Consider the following 26,617-nt stretch of genomic DNA (forward strand, 5'->3'; position numbering starts at 1 on the left):
TGAGATTTTATCAATCAAATATGTTAGAATATCCATATACAAAATTTAAAAGTCAAAATTATCGATTTCAGAAAAAAATAATTATAGAAATTTCATTAGTTGGAGTAATCACCTTCAACAAATAAGACATATTATTTTTATTATTTTTTTTGAATGATGTTAATTTGTCTAATATCTCAGCACTAGTCAATGAAAGATTTGACATTTAAAAAAAGTAAATAAAAAAATATGTACATTTCTTGTCCATATTGATTTTGCAACTTTTTCGCCTCATATTATATGTGATAGAAGGGTTGAAAATTTAATAAGGCCCTCGCAACATATTGATAATATGATACATGTCCAATCTAAAGAAGAAAAGGAGAAAAATCATTTGCATTTGAGAATCTCAATTGTAACTATTCATTGGTTAGCACTTCGCTGTTGTGCCTTTAGAGGTAATGATGAATCTTTATCTTCATCTAATCATGAGAATTTTTTTGAATTGGTGAAGGCTTTTGTAACATTGAGTACAGAAATATTGATGAAGTTGTATTTGAGAATGTTCTAAAAAATGCTCAATATATTGTTCCAGAAATTCAAAAAGAGATTTTACATATTATGACTAATAGAATACGACAGATGGTTCGTGAAAAAGTTGGAGATAAATACTTCTATATTCTTGTTGATGAAGCACAATATTTTTCTAAACGGGACAGGTACTAGCAGTATGGTAGTACATGGAATGAACTTTAAGCATTATTTTTTAAAGATTGTCCTTATGTATATTATATTCACTGTTTTACCCATCAATTACAATTGATATTGATTTCTACAATCAAAGATATCAGTGTTGGAATTTGTTCTCATTTGGACAATATTATCACTTCTACTACTAAACGTATTGCTAAGTTTCATATGAGACAGAGAAATAAAATTGAGCATACGTTGGCAATTGGAAAATATTATTTGTAGTTCGACTTAATAAAAAGCCTGAGGTACAAAATTATTCTCTAAATAGAAGATCTAAGTGGAGTCAATCAAACTTTCAATTTTTATTCATTTTTCACTTAATGTACAAATTATGAGCAAGAGTTACTTTGTCAATTTTTTTTAAAAATTTTTTAAAGACATTTTCACTATGACTCATTAAAAATCTTTTAACAACTTAGAGAATGTGAGTGGAAAAAATTTCTTCATGAAGTGAGTTTTTTGTTTAAGAAATGAAATTGATGTGTATAATCTTGATTGTCTATGTAAGATCAATCATTGCCGTCAACAAATTGTAATTGAATTTGAAGAACTTGTTCAGTTGGATTAACAATTGATTAATAGACGATCAAAGATTTATATATTAATTATATATATATATATAATTTATTATATATTTTTAATAATAATATATAATTTTTTATATTAAATTCAAACCCTCTCCTACGTACGCTAATCCTGGATACGTCCTGCATTTTATGTTTGCATTTATCGTTTACAGGATCAGGAGATGCATGTTTTCTGCAATTTTCTTTCTTCTGACTCCTAAATTCAGAGATCTATTAAGATTTCCTGACGTTATCTTTTTAATATATATACACTTCCCAGAGTCTACGTAATGAACACCGGCGAGCGACATCAATCACGGACTGAACAAATTAACATGCATGATTTGTTGAAGTTCTCAAGAATATATAAAATATATCTTTCAAAATCATCTTTTTAAAAACAAGAGGAAAGAAATACAAAATTTTATATGAAACTAAATCATGACAAACAATGGTGTTAATCAGTGAAGGGACCAAAGCACATGCATGACAACTGCTAGGCGGCTCTCTCGGGGCAAAGACAAGTTACTTAATGCATATAAGACACAAGAAGATGATGCTTTCTTTCTTTAATTTTTAGTGCAACTTGCAAGTGTTCTCTCCCTCCAGAGCAATATTCTTCTGTTCATAGTTATCGTGCAAGTTCTTCTTCAATGGCAGACATAAAATTTCAGAATGATGGAAAAAGAAATACGCTAGCTAGGAGGAAAAAGGTAGGTGGAGCTGTAAAAGCACTTCCTGTAGTTCTACTCCTTCCTCATTCAATTCGAGCAATGAACAGATTCAGTAACAATAATAATAATAAACTCATCTTGATTCCCTGCAAGCTAAGGTGGGTCATTCGATACAAGTAGATGGATCCACGAGCTTAAATGCTCTGAAACAAAGAGCTTCTCGTGTGCTCTGTCTCTCTCTCTCTTTACTTGTTGCTCTGCATGCGTTGCTTAAGCTTGTAAGCTTGATGATGAAGTACGATTGTCAGAGTTGATCAAGGGAAGAGAGGATGTTACACCAAGAAAACTGGCAGATACCAAACTGTGTACTAGTGTTGTAGCTTGCTTCTTTTGTTCAGTCCAAGCCATCTTGATCTTGTCTTCCCCTTTGCTTCTCTCCGCCTTCGCCTCCTAAAAAAATGCAGGAAAAGGAAGGCGAAAACTTGGCCGACAATACTAGTCTGTCGGAAGCAAGCATATGAATCTCCTGCGCTAGCTGGCATCGCACGCACAATGAGAAGTGAGAGGTGTGTGTGTGTGTCTGAGAGAGAGGGGAGATGACGCATCCTCCTCGTTTCTCCATGGAGATCGGCCGCCTCGCTGCCGCATTGCCATCTAGCATCCTCCTCCTCCTCCTCCTCATGATCATCACTGGCGGTGCGGTCGTGGTGGAGTCAGCCACCGACTCATCGGATGGTAATCCATTCTGTTCTTTTTTCATTGTTCCCCATTTTGAATCGTGGATCATGCTGTGCGATTTCAATGTACTCGTCCGACTATTTGTGATCGGCAAGATGATAAAAAAAATCGATTTTTTAGGGTTTCTCTGTTCTTGCTTTCTGGAAGGAGATCGAAAAAAATGATCTTCTTTGCAATCGCTTTCGATTAGAGTAGAGCAGTGACGAAGTATATTTGCTAATTTGCAGTTCGAGCACTTGGCGTGCTATACACTTCTTTGAATAGCCCCCCGCAGCTTCCTGGTTGGAAGCCGATCGGCGGCGATCCATGCGGCGATTCGTGGAAGGGGATCTCTTGTTCTGGTTCAGCAGTAACTGCTATGTAAAGAACCCTAGACTTCTAACTCCATTCCACTCCTCTTGTCAATTTTTTGTACTCATATCCGTTTTTTTTTGTGTCACATCAGTCAGCTATCAGGATTAGGGCTCAATGGTTCTCTGGGATATCTCCTTTCAGATCTCTTGTCCGTAACAACACTGTGAGAAATCGCTCATGCTTAGTATTGTTGATACATATCCATTTTCTGTTAAAGTTTCTTCTAATGCTTGCTTAGCATTTGCTCACAGTGATCTGAGTAACAACAATATACAAGAGACCATTCCATATCAGTTACCACCAAATGTTATATATCTGTAATGTTTTTATCCTCGACCACTTAGATCGTCTTTTTGCTTATTGAATCTACAACATTAGTGAAGTTATTTTGATTCCCCATACATTCTAGTAATCTGCTTCCCTCACTGATCAGGAATCTTGCTGGTAATAATCTTTCTGGAAATCTTCCATATTCTATATCCAATATGGCTCAATTGAATTACCTGTAAGTCCTTACGTGTGGTGTTATATACCTCAGTCTGATGTAATTTTGGTATGACTGGATTAATGATATATATATTAATTGCAGTAATCTCAGCCACAACCAACTTTCTCAATCAATTGGCGATATCTTTAGGAATCTTCGGAGCCTCTCTGACTTGTAAGATCTTTCAGATTCCTTTTGACAGTTCTTATTATTATTTCAGTAACTAGTAGTAGGATATATGACTATCCTTTTATTGTTTGTGAAATTAATCTTGTCAATCTTTGTAGTTCATTAGTTCAAGAATAATTCTAGTCGGCATTAACATTTAGGCGTGTACTTATCAATTGTCAAACAAAAAACAAAAAGTTTGTCATTGTTCAGTGTACTCGTCAGTTTGTGAATCATAAATTTATTTGCTTCTGAATCTAAGAATACATTATACCAGAATAGTTGTTTCATTTTCTACTTGTTAAATCAATGCATTTTTATGAAGAGAGCTGCTCAAGGTCAATCTGAGGTCAAGACACAGTAGCTGTTTGATATAGGAGATAATCTCTCCTACATCTAAGATCATTCTCTATATAAAATTTGATGTCCTGAAGCAATTTTTGACAGGGATTTGTCTTTCGATAACTTTACGGGAGATCTTCCAAACTCCTTTGGCTATTTGTCGAACCTTTCTAATCTGTAAGTGCACTAACTAATAGCCACATTTTTTGGTTGCAATGCACCTAAGAAAAAGCATCCTCATTTCCCTTTTTTTTCTTTCGTTTTTGATTCTTTTACAGTTTTTTACAAAGCAACCAACTGACAGGACCAGTTGATGTTCTTGCAAATCTCAGCCTAAGTAGTCTGTAAGTTACTTTCTGCAAGTTTCATATTCTCAATTCTGTATACATCAGTCTCATACTCGTATTACAGTAACATTGCAGCTAACCATTTTACTGGATGGATACCTCCGGAGTTCAGCTCCATTCAAAATCTCGAGTGAGTTTCCATGTCACGATATTAGAATAAACATTTCTCTTCCATTTTTCTTGATTTATGTCTGCAATCTCATACATAGACTTGGAGGTAATTCGTTTTCCAATAGTCTGGCTCCACCTCCACCACTATACATGCCGCCACCTCCAAGTAGGCCACACAGGGTGCATAGTAGTAGTCAAGCTTCTCGGCATGCACCGCAGAGGTCATTACCTCAAGATCATGTGATTGATCACAAGAGATTGACTACAGGCCCGTTAATAGGGATAATTATAGGTTCCATACTTGGTCTACTTTGCATAATACTACCCTCCCTCGTATTATGTCTTCACAAAGTCCACAAGAGTGAAGATATCAGTGCAAATGATCATGGAAGGCCTGCTGCTGTTGCTACAAATACAGGTTACTCCTTTTCTCATATTTAGAGAAGAAAAGTATATTTGACTAATGATTATCAGGTTGTTGATTCTCTTATGTTAAGAAGCAGGTGATTCTGCTCGATCACTGATTTATTTTTGTTTAGGTCTATGTGCTATGTTATATTGAATAGTATAACTAAGTGCAATACTCTCTGGGTACATTACTTGACTAGTGATTGCAAAGGAGATGCACGAGCAGAGGCTGAAAAGTTCTATTACTACTACAAAACCTATGGCTGACACTGTGATAGTTGAGAAGACACACGGGAAGAGTGGAGCTAGCAAGCGTCCAAAAGTTCCTATAACTGCAACACCATATACAGTTGCTTCTCTTCAGCTGGCAACAAATAGCTTTAGTCAGGATTTTCTTGTTGGTGAAGGCTCCTTTGGTCGGGTTTACAGAGCAGAGCTTCCTAATGGAAAGGTGATCCTCCATCTACTTTGTGACAAATCTCTCTCATTCACTCTCATCTTTTATTTTGGAACTTCTGCAAAGTACAAACTATTAAACATATCAAGGCCAATTACTCAATAGTTTACAAAATGGCAAATAAACTATTAATGCATGCAGGAGGACATGTGATCAAATCAATGAGATGTTCTTACAAGTCCTTGGAATATGATTTTTTTTTTTATGCTTTTCATTATTCAACTAACACACAACTCTTTGAATTTTCTGTCCTGAAACTTTGATAATGTAACTAGTAAACTGTACTTTTTCTATGATTCCTATAATGAGAAAAGTTTACTTTTTTTGCTAGTTAATGTTTCGTATTCCCTGAAATTATTGGCGACCCTTTGGATGAGCTAATTGTTGTCATCAAGTTGAAATCATTCCTGCTTCTTACTAATTGGTTTGTAGTTATATCATCCGTTGCAAGTATCTCAGCTTGTTTTCTTCCCAGGTTTTGGCGGTTAAAAAAATAGACAGTGTGTCAATATCCTTACAAGAGGAAGATAACTTCCTTGAGGCTATTTCAACTATGTCAAGGCTTCGGCATCCAAACATTGTTATACTTTCAGGTTACTGTATCGAATATGGACAGCGGCTTTTGGTCTATGAGTATATTGGAAATGGAACCCTGCACGACAAATTGCACTTTACCGATTTCAGCAGCAAGATATTATCCTGGAATGCACGCGTAAGAGTGGCGCTTGGCACTGCCAAAGCACTAGAGTAAGCATGGTAGATGGTTTGAAATTCTCCATCTTTATTCAGAGACATGAAATTTATCTATATTGTGAATGATACACAGGTACCTGCATGAAGTATGCTTGCCTGCTGTTGTACACAGAAACTTCAAGGCTTCAAATATTCTACTTGATGAAGAGCTCAATCCTCACTTATCGGACTGTTGTCTAGCTGCACTGAGGCCAAACACAGAGAGACAGGCACTCAAAAATGCTATCTAAATTTGTTATATGCCAATGATATTGATCATTTAGTTTGTCTTTGTAAATCATTGCATTTTCACTTGATAGGTTTCAACCGAGGTAGCTGGCTCATTCGGTTACAGTGCTCCAGAATTTGCAATGTCGGGAGTGTACACCATAAAGAGTGATGTATATAGCTTCGGCGTGGTGATGTTAGAGCTGCTGACTGGTCGGAAGCCACTGGATAGGTTTACTCTTCGACATACATTCTCGTTTAAATTATCCTTGTGCACATGTTCAGTTCATCAACTAAGAGATGCTCTGTTTTTTGTTCTTCCTTTTTCTATTTGCTTGCACATACTTTAGTTCTAGAGCGAGGTCAGAACAATCTCTAGTCAGATGGGCATCTCCTCAACTTCATGATATCGATGCATTGTCAAAGATGGTAGATCCTGCACTGAACGGAATGTACCCAGCGAAATCACTCTCCCGTTTTGCCGACATAATCGCACTATGTGTTCAGGTACTCAACTAGTTCTCTCTTTCTGTTTGTCCTTTGTTTCATGCAACACTTCCTGCTTGCTCTGGTAATGGATCTTCTCATAGTTTAAAGGGAGGAGGAGTTCAATGCTTAGCATTGTGATTCCCTGAATGTAGTCCTTCGCATTGTGATTTCCTGCTTTCAAGTATTAGAGATGCTCAAAACCTCATAGCTAAAGGCAGTATTCTATGCTTTGTATTGACAGCCGGAGCCGGAATTCCGCCCCCCAATGTCGGAGGTTGTCCAGCAACTAGTCCGGCTAGTGCAAAGAGCAAGCGTGGTCCGGAGGCACTCGGATGAACTCGGGTTTTCTTACAGAGTGCCTGATCAGAACACAAGCATGTCTGAAATATCCAAGTTTTAAGATGAAACACAAGTGATGGAGAGGGAAGATGGCACAAGTAGAAGCATTGGATCCTACATCTTATGGTTGATGAGATCCTTCAAATTAAGATGAGAGAATAAATACACATTACAAAATGCTGAAGGAAAGTTTTCCTTTGCGAGTATTCTTCAGCATTACTAAGAATTAGTATCAATAATAGATTCTAATGTCTTTGTCGTTGTATATGTAGTATATAGCTCACTACTTCTATATCAACATGCAACGTACAAAAGATAAGAGCAATATCATGTCATTGTGGTAGTTAAGTATATTATCGTCGTAGATTTCATCCTAAATTCTTTTTGTGATGAATTATTTTTTAAAAGTCATTGTAAAATTCATTGCAAATAACTTTTTTTTATAGTATCGGTTGGATTTTAGTATACAAAATTAATAAAGTCACAAATATTTTTTCCCTTCAATTTAAGATCGCAAAAACATATAAAATCTTAAAGAATATACACAAATTTCAAGCAAGTCAAGGAATCTCTTACTTTTGAAAAAAAAATCTAAATTAATAATAAAAAAAATAAGAAATCAAACCTTCCAACTACTACAAAATGATTTTATCAGTAGATCTTTCATCGCCTTTTAAGAACTAAAATGGGGGAAAGAAGAGAAAAAGGATTCTTCAAATGGCGTGAGAGAAGGATTAAAATGTGATGGATTATATTGAGTCAATTTACACTACTATTAATTGCACTCTTTCGGATTGACACTTTGATCGGCAGCATAATTTTCTTAATAAATCAATTTTAATTTATCAGAAGAAAAATATTAATTTCAAAAATAAATTTTGTTTCCAGGACTCAAATCCGGTCTCTCGGGTGAGAGCAGAGTATCTAACCAACTAGACTAAAACAGATTATATTTTATATTTAAAACAATTTAATATTTTTCAAAAATTTCAATCGAATGCTAAGAGTCATGTGAAATTCATTGCAAGCTTCATCAAATTATGCCAAATTTAGTCTTGAATAATTTTTTGCACATTGTTTGGAACAACATAAAGAATTTCCTTTTGAGCTTTATGTGAGACACAGAGATAAGATGCATTTTGAGGAGCATTTTATAGCACCACCGCTGCAACTTTCTCGTTACATGAAGAACTGCTCGAACTTGAACTTTGATCATCAAGGAGCAAGTCATTTAGCAACATCAATTGGAATTTGTAGTTGCAATGCATTCCTCACAACTTATTCAGAAGTTTGCTTCTCCAAAATCTCTAGAATATGCACAGGACTAAATTCAAGAGATCATGACATTGTTTCAGAGCTTAATTTCTTGTTGGAAGAATTAGGAAATCTTCCTGCATGATTCACATTTTGAACCATCATTGACTCTTTTCCATAATCGCAATCCATCTGCTGTGAAGTTATCAGCTCCTTGAGATGGATGTGCAATTGGTTGATTGAAAAGAAAGCATGGAAGACAAAAAGCCAAACTATTTTCCCATGAAAATTTCAACCAATATCAAGGTGCGTTCCTGTTCCTAGTTCCTCTAGTTTGTGTACAGTGTTTTGGATGCACTTGTATTGTTTTATTAATTGTCGCTTAGAGTGAAATTGGTTATCCTTAAGCACAGTCAAATTGGCCTTTGTTTGATCTTTTCTAGAGTGCTTTGTTCTTGTTTATTCATAGATATGTATTATCTTTGTCACTTGAGAGATTAGTTACATCAGCTATGGTCTAAATTTGTTCCTTGTTATCAGATTACTAGTTGACTCCAATTTATCTAACTGATTATGCTGATGGTTACTATTCATCCAAAGTGCAAACTGGAGCAAGTCCCATCTAGGTAGAAACATTTTCATGTCTCAGTTCTGAAGGTTTTGATTGTAACATCGATGTTATTTATGAGTCATGAACTTTAAAAACTCCTGAGAGTAACTTCATTTGCAGGAACCTTTTGTCAACCATTCCAGAACTTACAATTCGCGAAGCTCTCAAAGTTGTTCTCAGCATGTGTTCAAACCTACTTCCCAAAATTCTACACCATATTACTTCCACTTTATTTGTTTCACCATTTGGAACCTTTACATTGATTGCGAGCAAGTTCAATCTGTTCTCGTAGCATCGGAACCTTCACTGGGACTTGGATGCCTAAGAAAACTGAAAGCCCATCCTTGCCTGGTTCTGCAGTGGAACTACTCTATTGATGTCTTTGTTGGCATTTACTGAGCTTGACGAGCAGTGGAACTACTTCATCCATCCTCTAGTTAATTTTGTCTTCTGGGTCATTGTCAGGGAACCAGATTCATGGGGACAGACTGCTTCTTCCAAGCAGAGAAAGGAGGAATGGCCTGAGTGGAACAGGCAGCTCAGAAATTGATGGCTAAGTCTGCTCCACAAGATTCAAAGCCAGCCCACCTTTTTATTTTTGTCTCCATCTCCGCAAGATTCTTAGATCACCATCCCCCCACTCTTTTCTCTCTCTTTCTCTCTTCCTTCAGCAAATTGCCTTCTTCCCCAAATGCACTTTTCCATGTTTCATTCTTCTGCCTGTGAACTGAAACATGAGTCTTGCATTTAATGCCTTCCTATCAACGTCTTCCTCGCACTGTCTTGATGGAATCTTAGTCAAAAAGAGAGAAGAAGAAGAAGAAGAAGAAGAAGAAGAAGAAGAGGAAGATCAGCTGTCTCGAGCAGACTGACACAGCATTCGCCGCCATCGTTATCTTTAAGAGCACATGGTTTTTCTCCACGTCGCGCGGATGTCTGACGATCCCCTGTTTGGCGGAAGACACGAGAGGAAGTTACTGGCGGTGAATCGGAAACATCGACGAGCAGGATCCGCGAGCTATTGCCGGATGAGACTCGGCGTAGACAGCGGATCCCACGCGCGGGGCCGCCGCCGTTTGCATCGCGCGGGATTTTGGTAATCTTCTCTAATGACATCGTCTTAAAATTTAAAATTAACCACGTCCTTAATTGTGGTTTAGTATTCCAATTAATGTGTTTTAGTATTCCAATTAAAAACTTCGTCTTCTCCATCTCCAAAAGGAAATTATTAATAAATAAATATATATATTTATTTATTTGTAGAGGAATTTAGAATCGAATATTTTGAATCGCACAGATTAAACAAATTTCGATCAGTAGATCTATAAATTGAGGGAGAGCTGCTCTCGTCGATCGCTTCCGCCATCAATTCTCGGGCTACGCGGTGGAAATCGGCGATCCGAGTTGTGGTTTTGGAGGACTCTCGTCGCCGGTCCTGATCTTGGTGTAGTAGGAAAGCGCCTGGGATTCGCCGATCCCATCCTCGATGACCGGCGACAGGGACAATGCCCCCTCCGACCCGTCGTCCAATGTCTCGCCGAAGGATCTCGAAGGTTATTGTCCAATTTTTCCTCTTTTTTTTGTTGAAAAGGAGGGGATGGCAAGTTGCCCACACGAATCTAATTAGAGATAGCGTTACATGGAATTTGGTGGAAGCAAACGAAGAATCGATCTGTGACCAGTGTATGTAAATTTGATGCCCTCCTTTTTTGGGTGCAGAGCCCATGAAGAATTTTAAGATTGAGGAGGTGGATCGGAAGGACGACTTTGATGGTCGTCTGAATCCCTATCCTCGACGTCCTGGGGAACCGGATTGCAAGCACTACTTGAGGATCGGCTCCTGTAGTTTTGGAAGCAAGTGCAAGTATAACCATCCTAGTTCCACAGAAGAGGTGATAGCAGCGATGAGTGATGGCGAAGCGGCGCTTTGCTCATTTCTGATCATGCTTTTATTGCTATCAATAGTAAGTTAGTTTGATAATATGAAACTGCCTTTTGTGCAGGAAACTAATAATAGAGATGAACTGCCCCAAGAGGATCAGCCTGACTGCCAGGTTTGTTGGTTTTGCAATTCTAACAAAGTTTCTTTCTGATTTAACTTGGAATTATACAACATCTGCTTCATTTTTCAAGTTGAATAATTCTTTCATATCAGTAAAATCAACAACTGGGAAACGAGAACACACACACACAAAAGATGGTTGCATAGCATATATCTGTCAATTTATTTTCATGTGCTTGGTTTATGAAATATACAGTGATTCCCCCATCTGCTAAATTGCAATTCTTTGAACTGGAATTGAATGTGATTGCTACAAATACACATCATATTTGCTTCATTCACAGATACTGAAGGTGGTTTGCATATTTATTGCATATGTCCGACTATGTAATTTCATGTACACACAGTCAAGATGTTTGCATATTTATTGCATATATCCATCGATGTAATTTTATATACTCAATTAATGAAATACCAGTAATTCCCCCATTTGCTATATTGCAATTCTTTGGACTGAAATTGAATGTGATTTCTACAAACACATTGTATATGCCATTTTAAAGAAGAAGTATGAGACTGGTCACTAGTTATGGATTCCATATCTACAAGAATATTCATGTTGATTGAATGCATCTTCCGGAAATCAATTTTCAATGATTAATCATTTGTAACCATGAAGGGGAGCCTTGGCGCAACGGTAAAGTTGCTGCCATGTGACCTAGAGGTCACGGGTTCAAATTCTGGAACAGCCTCTTGCCAAAGGCAAGGTAAGGCTGCGTACAATGGATCCTTTCCCCGGACCCCGCATGGCGGGAGCTTCGTGCACCGGGCTGCCCTTTTTTTTTTTTTTAATCATTTGTAACCATGGTGTACCAAAATGAAAGAAAAAATTGCCATGGTACTGGATGATTCTTCTCCTAGGATCTTGAGTATGCTTTTGGCATTGAACTTTCGCTGAGGATACATATACCAACAGATTGAATTCTCTAGATATGGTTGATTGAGGACAGCTAAATCAACCATAAAGGAATTAGCAAGGAATCTATGAACTAGCAAGTTCTTGATATCATTTAATCTATATACTCTCTTTTGTCATAAAAGAAGTATTTCCTCAAGGTAAATATCTCTGCTAGAAATTTTCAAGAAAAATCTGTTTAGTTCATATAAGGAACCTGCCTTTGATTTTGCATACCATTTCATTTGTCTTTCTCCATATACCGAATGTGTTTAAGGATTCTCAAAGAATGCAATGTGCTGAATCAATTGCAACCTTTTTTTTTTTTCTATTATCAGTTCATCAGATGGAACATGGTTCCTTTTTTTTCCAGTTCTTTGTTTACATTTGGTTTTCTTAAATTTTCTCTTGTAGTTTTTCCTCAAAACTGGCTTCTGTAAGTATGGTACAATCTGCAAGTATCATCATCCAAAAGACAAGCATGCACTCCACTTACCCCTGTTGAATTCTTTTGGTCTGCCACTGCGCAAGGTATTAACATATTTTTATCTTGGCTCTTTATTTTGAAATTTACAGAGTAATGTTCTGAACCTTCTCTTTTGTTTACTTGAGTTTGGTTAATGGGTATTTTATCTGGTTTAGCAGGATATGAAGTCATGTTCCTACTTTATGAAAACTGGATCTTGTAAATTTGGAATTGAGTGCAAGTATGATCATCCTCAGCCTAACAATATCGGAGCCATGTTTCCTGTGCCAGGGCCTTCAATCTATGGCTATGCTGGATTTTCTGCAACAACAGGACCACACTTGACTGGTGGATATTCTGCATGGCTTACATCATGGCCCCCTTATGTGACTAGTTCTTATATGGAAGGACTCCCTGCTTACAATTTTCTGGCGCTTCCAACTAACCAAACCACCATGCCTATCCAGCCTGGTTGGAGCACATACATGGTTAGCACCTAGTTTATGGAACCACTAGACTTAAATCCAATGGTTACTTAAATATCATTACGCTTGAATATTAGTGCTTAGTAGCTGAGACTCCAAACTTGCCATATATTTCACATGGATTCTGAATAAACTTTTTTTGTTTAATCTAAGGTGTGACTAATCTCTGCTGGTGTTAACTTGATTCAGAGATTCCTTGTAACTTTACCAGTTTGTGCTTAGAAATTTAAGGTCAAATACTCGAATTCAGTATATTTGCATGATCATGAATTTCCAATTGTGTTCATACCAGGTTATTGTTTGGAGTTGTATCTTTCCTAGGTCTCCAGCAAGTCCTATAATATCTTTCTAGTCCTTCTCCAGGAAGTCCTATAATATTTCTAGACTGATAATAGATGTGCATTTGCTTACATCTGCAAAATGCTACAAATTGTGCAGATTTATCTCGTGTGATTTACAGATAGCAGTGTAGCATTCAGTGTAAAATTGATTGTCTCCATTCTCAGATGAAAATTCATGCACAATTAATAGGAATGTGTACCAAAGTTCTAAATGACTCAGTAGTAACACTGAGGAGCAATTAATTTCTTACATGCTTTGTGTCTCGGTTGAAGGCATGTCATTTCCATCTTTCTTTACCTTTTGTTTGCTGCAGTATCATTTTTCTGTAGTTAAATTTCTCATTATATTAACACTTTACAATGTTTGCCATGTCAAACAGGCACCCAGCACTACAACTGTATCCTCTGTTAGCAGTCTTGGGACTAATCATACAAAGCCAGGTTCGAGCACTGGTGATATCTTCCCAGAGAGACCCAACGAACCAGATTGCCAATACTACTTGAAGACAGGGACCTGCAAGTATACTAGTTCTTGCAAATATAATCACCCTAAAGGAGCAACGCAACCGACTGACTGCATCATCGGACCCTATGGACTTCCTCATAGACCAGTAATTCTTTATCTTCAGAATTGTGTTATTTATTTATGCTCTATTTGAATAACTAAATAATTTTCTTGTTTCAATGCATGTATGTTTCAATTGGTCCTAAAGGATTCTCCTAAATGCAAACACTATGCTACTTATGGAACTTGCAAGTATGGTCCAACTTGCAAATTTGATCACCCAATTATGGCCGTGTACTCACTGCCAGGAGCATCAGAACCGTATCCTTTTCAAGATGGTACAGAGATTACATGGATTGCATCAAACAGTTCATCCTTTAAGGTCCTGAAAGGACTTGATCAGCTCAGTACTTCTCCAGAAACCAGTGGAGTGCAGGATGTGAATACCAATGAGCATGACGGCCGATCATCAACACTAACTTCTCCGAACCATCCTCCTAATTCCAACTCAGGGAACCAATCCGATGAGGGTTAGCTCATAGCTTGCCTGAAGGATGAAAATTTTGGCATGAATCATAAATTTTGATCTGGTCCAACTTATACCACCCACAGAAAACTAGCTGATGACGATTTGTTTCCTTTACCTCTTGTTTAATGAATCCGGATCTGTTGTCGAAAAGAAAACAAATTCATCAGAATTTTTGAAGTATTTAGTTTCAGAACTGAGCTCTTTACTACTTCGACCAACAGGAGAGGTTTGCCATTGTAACTGGATTGAGAACTTGAGAATGAACCTCTTTAGTGTTGTGTTTGGCAAACAAAGTATCTGCTTGTTAACATCTCAAGTTCTTTTGTTCGTGAAGGCAGCAATACTGATGCTCGTTTTAATGCAGTGATTCATAGGCCTAAGTGAGCATATTGTGATTGTGCTAGACGTCTTGTTACTTGTTTGTTCATGTGGTATTTTAACTATTTAAACACACAGGAACTTGAAGATATGCACGTTAAGTTACACAAAGAAGAGTGCATTCAAAGTCATTGACAAGTCTCCAAAACCAGAAGCAATTCAAGGTGAATGAGAACAATATTCCTTGGCTACAACTTAGGCCAAGCTTGGCTCTTGGTGGGACACTGAAGTTGACTTCTTCATCACTCTCATTCATGCATAGACTAGCCATTTTTTAGACCACAAGTAAATGGAAGACCATGACCATCACTTGGACCAAAAGTTAGTGACTCCAGGGAGACAGTGAGTTTGACATCCACAAATTTTGGTATCATCCAATGGACTCTTTTGTGGGGGTGGGAGATGAATCAATTGGATGTTGGAAACATGATCATTCACCTTTTTGTATGAGCACATCTAAGAAAGTGTGTCAAAGTGCTGATGGATACAACAATATTTGACTAATGACTACTTGTTCATTGTCCATCCCTATGCAATTTAGTTAGTTATTGCCTAAACTCCACGAACTTATTTCATAAACACTAATGTAAGTTTTTTTATTTGGGAGGAAGAGTTGCTCAATTGAGATCTTTGTAAGTGGAGATTATTCAACTTTTATTGAATAATGATTCTCATGTATACTCAATTTTAAATAGTTTTATTATTATTTTTTTAATTATAATATTTTTAGATATGTTTAAAAATTATTTTAATATTATTACATTTATATTTTAAAATAGAAAAATAATTATTTTGTAATTAGAATTTTACCAAAAAGAAAAGAAGAAAAATTAAATTGGTCTCCACGCGGTTTGACTGTTTGACGCGCTATCTCCTTCCTCTTTAAATGCAGCCCACTTTTAGCACTCGAATCTAACCGCCCGCCGCAGGCAAACCGGATCTATCTCCTTTTCCACGCCGCCGCCTCCTCCTTCTTCGTGCATGGGCCAAGCCGCCTCCTCCCGCCCCTTCACCCTTTCCCAGTCTAGAGACGTCACCGCCGACCTCCCCGACGAATGCCTAGCTCTCGTCTTCCACTTCCTTCCCGCCGCCGACCGCCGAACCTGCTCCCTCGTCTGCCGCCGATGGCTCCTCGTCGACGGCCGCTTCCGCACCCGCCTCTCCCTCCGAGCCAGCGCTTCCCTCCTCCAGGCCGCGCCCGACCTCTTCTCCCGCTTCGAAGCCGTCTCCAACCTCGCCCTCCGTTGCAGCCGCCGCTCCGCGAGCATCGGCGATGACGCCCTCGCGCTCATCGCCTCCCGGTGCTCCAATCTCCTCAGCCTCAAGCTCCGGGCTTGCCGTGACCTCACGGATGCCGGCATGGCCGCCGTCGCCCATCATTGCCCGGGCCTCCGCAAGCTATCAGTCGGCTCCTGCTGCTTCGGCGCCAAGGGCATCGACGTTGTTCTCCAAGGATGCCTCCTTCTCGAGGAGCTCTCCATCAAGCGCCTCCGCGGTCTCCACGATCTCGCTGCCATCTCTGCTCCCGCTTCCGGCGCTACCTCTCTACGCTCCGTGTGCCTCGAGGATCTCTATAACGGCCAGTGCTTCGCGCCTCTCATCGCCAGCTCCCCTTACCTCAAGACGCTGAAGCTCGTCTGCTGCTCCGGTGACTGGGACCCTCTCCTGGAAGCCATGGCCGGCAAAGTGCCCGGGCTCGCCGAGCTACACCTCGAACGGCTGCAGGTGAGCGACCGCGGCCTCATCCCCCTATCCGCCCGCGTCGACCTCGAGGTCCTCCGCCTCGTCAAGACGCCGGAGTGCACTGACGTCGGCCTTGTCGCAGTGGCTGAAAGCTGTCCCCGCCTCCGCAAACTCCATGTCGACGGATGGAAGGCAGACCGCATCAGCGACGAGGGCCTAGCCACCGTGGCCCAGCGGTGCGCCGGACTCCAAGAGCTCGTCCTCATCGGTGTCAATACCTCAATCCGGAGCTTGGAGCTCCTGGCGACCAACTGCGGCGCCCTGGAGCGCCTCGCGCTCTGCGGCTGCGAAACTGTTGGGGACGCCGAGATCGCCTGCATCGCGGCTAAGTGTGCGTCGCTGAAGAAGCTCTGCATCAAAGAGTGCCCTGTTTCCGACCAGTGCATGGAATATTTAGCCACCGGGTGCCCCATGCTGGTCGAGGTCAGGATGAAGCGGTGCGCCGGGGTGACTCCGGAGTGCGCGGAGAGGCTGATGGAGAGAAGGCGCGGCCGTCTGTCCTTGAACTTAGAGGCCGTCGAGGGGGAAGCGGACGACAAGCAAGGGCGCCTCGCCGCTGTCGAAGAAGTTATAGTCAAGGAGAACAACAACGGCGGAGGGATCCCTACAATATGTAAAAGAAGGCTCGCGGCGACGAGGATGAGGACGGGGCTCATCGCGGCGACGAGGAACATGGTGGCGCTCGCCGCCGGGAAATGGTCGCCGCAGGGGGGCAGCAATTCGACTCTCAGTCAACGTCAAGCAAGACAACGCCGTTGACTTTCTGTTAAAAAAAAGAGTATAAACTCATCGTAAAATGTTGGGTAACTTTCAAAATAACCCCACAAGTTTTAACAGCTTTTAAAAACACTCTCAATATTTCATTAATATCGGCAAGGAGAAGAATATCTGGTCATCTTATAACTTTTCCTTGGATGTAGAAGTCTCTTTCTTGCACAGTCTCAACTTCTAATGCATCCAAAGAATCATCAAAATGTTCAGAGGTTCAAGATTTGAACTAGTTTTAGTAAAGACATAAGGAATTATTCAAACTTGTGTAGAAGATCGAAGCTTGAATGAACACTGATGAAGGCTGAAGGATATTTTTTAATCTTCATAAGGCATGATAGAGAGATATATGATATCTCAATATAATTTATTTGTCTTAATATGCTTATTGAAGACACATTATAACGTATGATGCTTATATAGTAAGCACATAACAATGAATGACATCTCTTGCTTAAGTAGTAATAAGATGATGCACGATGACATGTGAAGTATTATTAACTCTCGACGAAGTTGAGACAATGTTCTCCTCCGTCGTGATTAACTGTAGCTTCTCGATTTATCTTTTTTACAGAAGTGAAGAATTATTGACATTTTTCGACTTTGTAGCATTTAAATAGGTTAGCATAGTGACATAATTAACATTTTGTCATGACATATTTGACAAAATATTATGAATATAATATCCATTTAAATATGTTAGATTAGATGTTGAAGAAAAAATAAGGTCAAAGGGATATTGAACAACATGTGATGCGAGTGGCTAATTTCATTGTTGTTGATTTTATTAGACTAATAATTTTTATAAGATCTACAATGGGAGGCATTCTTATGCTTGTCAATAGAAAGGGTGAATAGTGATTTACTTTGTTCTTATTGTCGATTGTGTGCTTATACACAATGAAAAATATAAATAACCCATATAAAATAGAACAAGTACAAGTGACATCTTGATTTTATATTATTCGAAACTCTTAATTTTTACTCCACAGCCTAACGTCTTAGCGGTATTATTACTATACTTTCTCCTTCTTGAATATCTTTCGGAGGTGAAAAAAATCTTTTACAAATTTATTCTTATACAAGCAACTCAAACAAAATACAAAGATAAAGATTTTGAATCTGTCATTAGTCTGTCTCAAATTAAATAACAAATATAATTTTAATCTATTTATAAATTCATATATAAATTTTATCTTTAATTTTATTTTAAATCTATCATTAATCTGTCTCAAATAATATATCTAATATAATTTTAGTTTATTTATAAATGTATTTATAATTTTATTTATAAATTTGTATATAATTTTATTTTTAAATTTATCACTAAATTTTTATTATATTTTATTTTTATATTTGTCATCTACATAAAGAAACAATCACATATTTCAAATAAATTAAAAATACTTAAAACAACTAATTCTAATGCAAAAATATCATACAATTAACATTGAGATAAATAAATATTCACATCCTTAAAACACATTTAACCATTAATCAAAGATAAAGTAATTTAATTTTTATTTCATCTATCATGATGCTCATTGGAACCAGATCCTCCTGAATATAAATGATTTGTATATCCCACCCCTTGAATCATTTTATAAACCATCTCCTTGATATTTTTTTCCTCTTTGTCTACCTTCTTTGATAAGTTTTTCTATCCTCTGTTTATTTTCTATGATAATGAGTTTCAATTTATTTTTGCTTTCAATAATTTCTTCCTCCATCTTCTTGCTAGTAGCATGCATATCTTCAATGTTTTGAGATAATTCTTTGTTCTTCTCATTGGAACACATTTCATTGGAAGTCCCCGTAAATTTTCAAAGTAAATCTTTATATCATTAGGCACTTTTGTCCATGTTGATCACATTCCTTTAATCACTCCTTTGATACATTTGTAATTTTACGAGTAACCTCATTTTCAACGAATCTAAAGACAACAAAATTAAGAAATAGCAAGAAAAATAATTTAATGCAAAAGTATCAAGACTTATTAAATTTAAAAGCTCATATGATTGACTTATTCATAACCACATTTATTTTAGTCCATTCATCAATATTCGTTAGAATGAGTCTTTATTAGGTCCTCTTCATCTAACTACTGATGAACTACCTTCTTCGTATCGAGCATCATTGATCACATCATTATCTAAAATTTATCTTCCTTCTTCCTATGACAAATAAATATATACAATATAAGTAATTATTTAATAAATACAATATCAAGATAAAATTAATACACTTGTATTTCATTTGGTATGTTATCAAGTTCAGGCATATATATATCATCTTGCCTATATGCATCATCATTAAAGTAAATATTATATAATTGATCATCAAATTGTATTCCGTTAATAAGAATTAAATATACAAACTCATCATGTATTATAAGAAATTGTCATCTTCTCCCCCATGATCTTTCTTTATTAGAACCAATATCCTTTTCTCTATTTGACCTCCTATATCAATGTTAAAATATAGAACCAATATCCTTTTCTCTATTTGACCTCCTATATCAATGTTAAAATATTTATTCAATATATTTAATCAATAAAAAAATGTATGCTATAGAGAATTTGCCATATGTTACATAATTTGCCGCAAGAAACACTAGTAAAACAGTAGCCATTTCAAGCAAGCAAAAACAACAGTAATCCATTAAATACTTGATGTTATCCATTAATGCAATCATGCACATTCAATTCCTGCATTAATGCACATCATGCACAAAAAGATTGAGAATTAATTAAGATACTTATCCACAATTCCTTAGCTCATATACGAATTACAAGAATTCTAAGGAGATATACAAAGAATTCCAATTTAATTTGTTCCCAACAGTAATAACTAGGGGCGGAGCCATGAGGGGGGCAGGTAAGGGCCACCGTCCCCCCCCCCCCCCCCCCCCTCCAATTTTTTTATTTTCATTAAGTTTGTCTTTATAAAAAAAAAAATTTAATTGGAACTGCCCCTCCCCATCGAACGCCCACCCCCCCCCCCCCCCCCCCCCCCCCCCCCCCCCCCTTTGTCCAGACTCCAGCCCAATGTGTTATGTTTGTGGGCTTATTTTTATTAAATAGAGAAAGAGGGCATGAGATATATATGCCACATGTTCCATAATTTCTTAGCTCCATTTTGCTCCAAAATTCTATCACTATAATAAATAAATAAATAAATAAATACTTTTCAAAGCTGGTCAAATCATAAAGATGATAATTTCAAAACATATATAGCAGACATATAAGAAACTAATAGATATGGCAAATTAAATAAGAAGTTTATGCTTCTCTTATATATAGATACCAAGAATAGGGAAAGCGTAAGTTATCTATTGAACTTAGATTGAGAAATAAGACTAAATATATGGATAATAGTATGTTATATGCACAAAGCATAAATATATCTGTAACTTGGGAAAAAAGGAAGAAATTAAGGGAGCTATGAAGTATGGGTCATAAAGATATACCTATTTAAGCTTCAAAACAATTTCCGAGAACAACTTGTCAACTTGATACAATCTTATCTAAATTTAAATAACTAAATATATACTCTAGGAATGTAGGAACAATATTTGATTAGAACCAACAAAAGCAATATCCAAAAACTACAATATTATTCTTAGTACACTTTGCTCCAAATGAAGAAAATAGCACAATAAACTACAAAAATTGCTAACAAAAAATAACAATTATAATTTTCCATTTCACTAGAACTATTATTATAGCGTCATGATCTATTTCATCTTGTGTTTTTTTTGTTTGATTCAAAATCTTCAAGTTCTTCACCATCTACAGTAACTTGCTTGCCATTCATAACACGTCGAAGCTCCTCAATTTCCATTGAATTTAATTCCTCTTCATCAACATCAAAAAATAATATTAACATCATCAATATCTTTATCTATGAGAATAAGATGTGGAGTGGATATCTTCTCTTCTTGATAAGCAACCTCAACAATCAGTGAAACATTTTCATCTTGTTCTTCAAGGAATGATATGTCAAATTTCCTCTAACTTTCACTTTACATACCGCCATCCAATCATTCCTCTCTCGTTTGATGGTATGAGATTTGGTATAGTACGTACACTTGTTGGACTTGAGCAGCTAATATGAAAGGGTCATTTGTATTCAACTTTGATTTATGATTAATTTCTATAAATCTCAACCTATGCACCTTCATTGATATATCATACCAATGACACTTAAACAATACAATAACATCTTTGAGACCGTAAAATTTTAATTTCAGAATTTCTTCCAACACCCCATAGTAGTCCTCTTCATACTCATTGATGGTGCTCCCTAAAACACAAACACCATAATTTGATGTTGTTTTGTAATGCCCATGTTCCATGGTTTCAAATTTAAATCCATTGACAAAGTATCCTTTATGATTTGAAACCCATCGATTTGGACCATGTGCTAGCTTCTTTATGTCATCATCAACCTCAAAAGGATGTTCTTGAATCTAACATTAAAATAAAATTAAAATTAAATAGACTAAAAATATTGTGATAAACTATTAGAAATTGATGTATAAATTAAGATTATAATTTATATACTTACATAAATGAGTAACCATTCAGAAAATTCTTGATCACATAATATTTGAAGTTCCCTGTCATTGATCTCTAGATATTATTGTTTCTTTATTTCAAAAAATTTTCTACATTTATAAAGTAATTATTTATAATTTTTAATTCTCAATTTCTAAAATAATAAAAATAGAATGTATGATTAAAGAAATTACATCACAAATAGAACGATCTTGTCACAATTCATCAAGATGTATCTATGGGTTGCTTTTAACTCATCATATTTAAGATATCTAACTGCAACTCGAGAACCAAGTGCTCATCCTGAGTGAGTAAAAATTGACAGATCATTAGATGAATCTACTGCTTCTCCATCATCATTTAATGGAATTCGATTTAATCGTGATTGTATGTGTGGTTCAAAGTATGATGAATAAAATGTTGAAATTTCCTCTATCATATAAGCTTCAATAATAGAAGCTTCAACTTGAGCTCTATTACTCATTTTTTTCTTCAAATGGTACAAAAATCTGAAATAATTTTACATTTTTATTAGGTATATATAACTAGAATCGACATGAATTAGTAAATTTATCTAAAAAACATCTCTCAAAAGGATACATCTATTTATATTGTACAAGTTAATGATTTAGTCCAAAAATTAATATATTTTTTTTTCATTTGTAATTTGCTCAACATATATGGCTTTTGGTTTGTAAATTTTACCATTTGCGTGTTCAATCAAATGCAACTTAGGACGACTATAAAGTTGCTCTAAGTCTTTTCTAGCTTTAGCATTATCCTTCGTCTTATCTTTAACATCCATGATAGTATTGAAAACATTATAAAGATATTTTTCTCAATATGCATCACTTCTAAATTGTACCGAATAAGATTTGTTTGCCAATAAGGTAGCTCCCAAAATATACTTCTTTTAACTCAATTATGTGTTTTGCCAAATCCATCAATCACTTGGGTGACACTTGGTGGTTTCCCAAATTTTACATGTGAAAATCTATTTACTCTTTGATAGATGTCTTCACCACTTAAACAAAGAGGTAGAGAATATTTTCTAACCTTAATTACCCTTTCAAAACTTATATGCTTGTTTTCTAAAAAGATGATCATGAGGTAAGAATTGACGATGACAGTCAAACCAAGAAGCCTTTCTCCCACACTAAAGTTGGAATAATTTTGTATGTTCCATCCAGTAAAGACATGCCAACCATAAACCAATCATGAGTACTCCAACCAAACAACATTACATATGCTGAAAAATCACTAATTGTCCACAAAAGTGTAACCTTCATTTGAAAGTTTTGTTTAGACCATATATCATAGGTTTTGATCCCAATAGTCCATAATTCTTTTAACTCATCTATTAGAGGATGTAAAAAAAGATCAATATTTTCTCTTGGACTCTTTGGTCTAGGAATAACCATGTTAAGGAACATGAAAGGCTTTTGAATACACATCTATGGAGGTAGTACTTTAATGACCAAATGGGTTGAATCTATCTGTGCATAATGCAAGACATATATTGTGTGGATCTGAGGCAAATGAAGGATAAGTGCAATCAAAATGCTTCCAAACTTCACCATGAGATGGGTGTGCCATTTTTCCATCTACTCAATGATTTTTTGCATGCAGTCATTTGTTCACAAGTATATGTAGATGCATAAAACCTCTTAAGTCTTGGTATTAATGGCAAGCACCATAAGACATGAGAAGACACTTCTTTTTTCACTCCAGGCTTCCTCGATTTGTATTTGAGATGAAAGGAAATGGGGCATTCTTTATAGTCTTTGTATTCTTCATAATATAGAATACAATTATTCATGCATGTATCAATTTTTTATAATCAAGTCCAAGATTAACAAGCTGCTTCTTTGTTTTATATAAATTTGGTGGTAAATTATCACTTCCAGTAACATGTTTTGATTGTTGACATAAGTTTATCATAGCATGCCTCAAGTAGATAATACTATGACTTAAGATTTAACAAATGCACGCCACCGCTGAAAGTTTAGTGTGATTTTTGCAACCATTCTATAGTAGCTCATCAACATCCTTTAATAAGTCAAGAATTTCTATGCATCATAATTCGGTGGTTGTTCATTACTTATTGAAGTCCAATCAAAACCTTGATCAATACCCTCAATCACCATAGTTCTATAACGAGATCCTTCTTCATTATGAACTCTTTCAGAATCAATACAATCATTAGTTTAATTTCTTTAATGGTTCATCATGTGCATGCCATTGCTCGTAGCCACGAGTGAATCTATATTTGACGAGGTGATAACGTACATCCTTTTCCTTTAAAAATTTTCTATTACGACACTTGCTGCATGAACATCTTATTTTGTTATCGATCATTGACATAAGTCAGATGTTCATAGACAAATTCAAAAATCTTTTGGCCCCTTCAATAAACTCATTGAGAAGATAACCATTATCATCTTTTTGACGCCACATCCAATTACGCTTTGCATTTTTAGAAAATATATAAATATTTTTCATAAACAAAATAAGAGAACTTCATAACATTCAATTATAACACTATAATTCCTGATCATTCAATTATAACACTATTTGTATAAAATAAGAGAGTACTGTTTTTTTCTTGTAGTTTAATAATCCATAAGAGAAATTAAAATAAAGGGCATTAATATAGCCCCATCAATATTGCAGGTTCTCTCCCCTAGACAGCATACCAAACATGGCATTGCGTTATCCTGCAAAAAGCCTGTTTTAGGTGCAGGACCTTAGAACCCAGACAAGACACTCCCCGTTGACATCCCACGAATGAAACAGAAGGAGAAGAACAATACAAACGACGATCGAGTAGGTTATAGCTAGCTAGCTAGCTAATGAACCCCAATCTACTCAACCTATCCATGCAAGTAAATTAAACTTCTTTACTGATGACGAGACAGATGAACAACCAGAAGATGAAGCCACTGAAGAGAATTAATATACTTGTTTCATGGATCATGTTCGAAGCATTAATTCTTGTCCCGTTGTTCCTCTCCGGTCCTGTGTTTGATTAGACCTGCATGCAAAAGTTGAACTTGAATTCCTGTAGTTCCCAGGCAGGGACAGCTGTTGCTTACAGAGATTTGCATAAAATGAATAATATTCTCAGTCTTTTTTGCCTGTTCGTTTTAATTTGCTCGCTTGCTTAGAATCAGCTGCCTATGGATCGTAACGATGTGGTTGGAGATGCTGAAGGACTTAGCAGCTCGGAATCCGGATGGACCGAGTATATCTCTTCTCCAATACAAGACCATTACGATGAAGCCGATGGCTACGGCGAGGTGGACGATGATGAGGACGACGAGGATGGCAGCGGTGATCAGGAAGATGGAGACTCTGTGGCTTCTGACGCTTCCACCGGACAGTTACTGCACCAGAGTCAGTATTATTCCTCTCGCAGCACAGTCGACGAGGATAGAGAAGGCGGTGAGGATCATGGCCAAACGGTGAAAGAGCAGCAGCGCGACTTCAAGGCTCTGAAGGGAAGAGGAGGCGACGGTAAGGCGCCTGGGGCTGGTGGTGCTTCTGCAAGCAAGGAAGGTGCTGCCGCTGATAACGACTTGGAGGTGAGCAGAGATTTGAATTGCTAGCTGATGGAATGAACATGCACGCACGCACGCTGTGTGTTCGATTGAAGTTGGAGCTTGGGCTTGTGGTTTATCATAAAAATCGATTGATGTTCGTGTAGCTCGTCGAGCATTAAATATCTGCCCAGTTTCTTTAATTTTGTTATTAATCTATAACGTAACTTGGCTCATTTCAGTGCGATGTAGCTTAATCGTCATTCGTATGTTTTTTTCTGAGGAAAAGTTGTGATGCAGGGTTTGAAGATCTCTTAACTAGGAGCTATGGATCAGCCATGAGCCCGTTGGATAATTAGAAAGGGATAATAGACAAGGAGATTATAAAATAATTTTTAATTTATTTATTGATCAACATATAACATATTTATATATATTTATAACTCAAACAAATCACTAATTCCATAAATGTACCCACTAACTCAATTAATGCAAATATGTTGAACATGGACATTTTTCTTAACCATTAAACAGCACTACTATCACTAATTATCACATTATCAACCTACTAATTTTATTATTATTTCTAAATCAATTATTAACACTCCCCACTTATTCAAAATTACAAACACCAAGGAGTAATCTAAAATAAATAAATTTATCTTTTGAAAATAATTTCGTCAAGATATCTGTCACTTGTTCATGCATACTGCAATACTCTAACTCAATTTCTTAATTTATTTGCAACTAAGTCTGGAATGAAATGTAGATGAATATCAATATGTTTAGTCCTCATATAGAAGGCTGAATTTTTTTATCATTGCAATTGTTGTCTTGTTATCATAAAAAATATTAGTTATTTCTTTTTGTTGTTGGTGAAAATCTACAAGTACTCTTCTAACTCAAATTGCTTGATATGTCGTTAAAGTTGCTATTACATATTCTACTTCTGAAGAGGATAGGCATGTAGTAGTTTGCTTTTTTGAACTTCATGAAATTGCTCCAGACTCAAGATTGAAAACACTAGCTGAGGTGTCATTTCGATCATCCACTGAACTTGCCCAATCACTATCAGTGAATTCACAAAGATTGATTTTTGAAACTTTAGTAAACCAAATCTCATAATCCACGGTTCCAGTAATATAATGTAAAATCCTTTTAGCTACTCTAAGATGATGCTTTGTATGATTTTGCATGAATCTGAAAATTACACCAATAGAGAAAATAATATCTAGTCTAGTATAAGTTAAATAAATTAAATCTCCAACCAAGCTTTTGAAAATTTTGCATTAACTTTCCCTAAATAATCTT

The 26,617-nt window shown here is 36.6% G+C and overlaps 3 protein-coding genes and 1 pseudogene across 4 annotated transcripts; 3 read left to right on the plus strand and 1 right to left on the minus strand.

Moving 5' to 3' along the window:
- The first annotated feature begins 621 nt into the window (after positions 1-621).
- LOC141829873 (protein STRUBBELIG-RECEPTOR FAMILY 8-like) lies at positions 622-7,323 on the plus strand. Its single transcript, XM_074717357.1, has 17 exons — positions 622-698; positions 2,562-2,707; positions 2,938-3,070; positions 3,156-3,227; positions 3,316-3,381; positions 3,498-3,569; positions 3,654-3,725; positions 4,167-4,238; positions 4,340-4,405; positions 4,473-4,538; positions 4,618-4,937; positions 5,128-5,378; positions 5,860-6,131; positions 6,211-6,346; positions 6,437-6,576; positions 6,695-6,851; positions 7,075-7,323. Exons 1-17 carry the CDS (start codon positions 622-624, stop codon positions 7,231-7,233), a joined length of 2,277 nt encoding a protein of 758 aa, XP_074573458.1. The 3' UTR covers positions 7,234-7,323.
- Positions 7,324-10,342: 3,019 nt separating this feature from the next.
- LOC141829610 (zinc finger CCCH domain-containing protein ZFN-like) lies at positions 10,343-14,635 on the plus strand. 2 transcript variants are annotated; one of them, XM_074717123.1, is made up of 7 exons: positions 10,343-10,589; positions 10,756-10,928; positions 11,040-11,090; positions 12,408-12,524; positions 12,636-12,947; positions 13,666-13,896; positions 13,999-14,635. In XM_074717123.1, exons 1-7 carry the CDS (start codon positions 10,523-10,525, stop codon positions 14,323-14,325), a joined length of 1,278 nt encoding a protein of 425 aa, XP_074573224.1. In that variant the 5' UTR covers positions 10,343-10,522; the 3' UTR covers positions 14,326-14,635. The 2 variants fall into 2 exon arrangements, with proteins under 2 accessions (XP_074573224.1, XP_074573225.1); XM_074717124.1 differs by having other exon boundaries at positions 12,639-12,947.
- A 1,043-nt stretch (positions 14,636-15,678) lies between these two features.
- On the plus strand, positions 15,679-17,348 carry LOC141829627 (F-box protein At1g47056-like). The gene has a single exon (XM_074717142.1). It carries the CDS (start codon positions 15,679-15,681, stop codon positions 17,197-17,199), a length of 1,521 nt encoding a protein of 506 aa, XP_074573243.1. The 3' UTR covers positions 17,200-17,348.
- A 3,481-nt stretch (positions 17,349-20,829) lies between these two features.
- On the minus strand, positions 20,830-21,565 carry LOC141829874 (uncharacterized; annotated as a pseudogene).
- Between the last annotated feature and the right edge of the window lie 5,052 nt (positions 21,566-26,617).

The sequence above is a fragment of the Curcuma longa genome, chromosome 5 (assembly GCF_044706935.1).
Source record: "Curcuma longa cultivar G26 ecotype Majalengka, Jawa Barat chromosome 5, ITB_CL_G26_1.1, whole genome shotgun sequence".
NCBI classification, from domain to species: Eukaryota; Viridiplantae; Streptophyta; class Magnoliopsida; order Zingiberales; family Zingiberaceae; genus Curcuma; species Curcuma longa.

What these genes read in the sequence shown, in the direction of transcription:
- LOC141829627 (XM_074717142.1), top strand. Translation starts at nt 15,679, where the DNA reads ATGGGCCAAGCCGCCTCCTCCCGCCCCTTCACCCTTTCCCAGTCTAGA.
- LOC141829873 (XM_074717357.1), top strand. Translation starts at nt 622, where the DNA reads ATGGTTCGTGAAAAAGTTGGAGATAAATACTTCTATATTCTTGTTGAT. An exon ending in TATTTTTCTAAACGGGACAG is followed by an intron (nt 699 to 2,561) that starts GTACTAGCAGTA and finishes TGTCTGAGAGAG; the next exon opens with AGGGGAGATGACGCATCCTC. An exon ending in CTTCGGAGCCTCTCTGACTT is followed by an intron (nt 3,726 to 4,166) that starts GTAAGATCTTTC and finishes AATTTTTGACAG; the next exon opens with GGATTTGTCTTTCGATAACT.
- LOC141829610 (XM_074717123.1), top strand. Translation starts at nt 10,523, where the DNA reads ATGACCGGCGACAGGGACAATGCCCCCTCCGACCCGTCGTCCAATGTC. An exon ending in TTGGTCTGCCACTGCGCAAG is followed by an intron (nt 12,525 to 12,635) that starts GTATTAACATAT and finishes TATCTGGTTTAG; the next exon opens with CAGGATATGAAGTCATGTTC. An exon ending in ATGGACTTCCTCATAGACCA is followed by an intron (nt 13,897 to 13,998) that starts GTAATTCTTTAT and finishes TTGGTCCTAAAG; the next exon opens with GATTCTCCTAAATGCAAACA.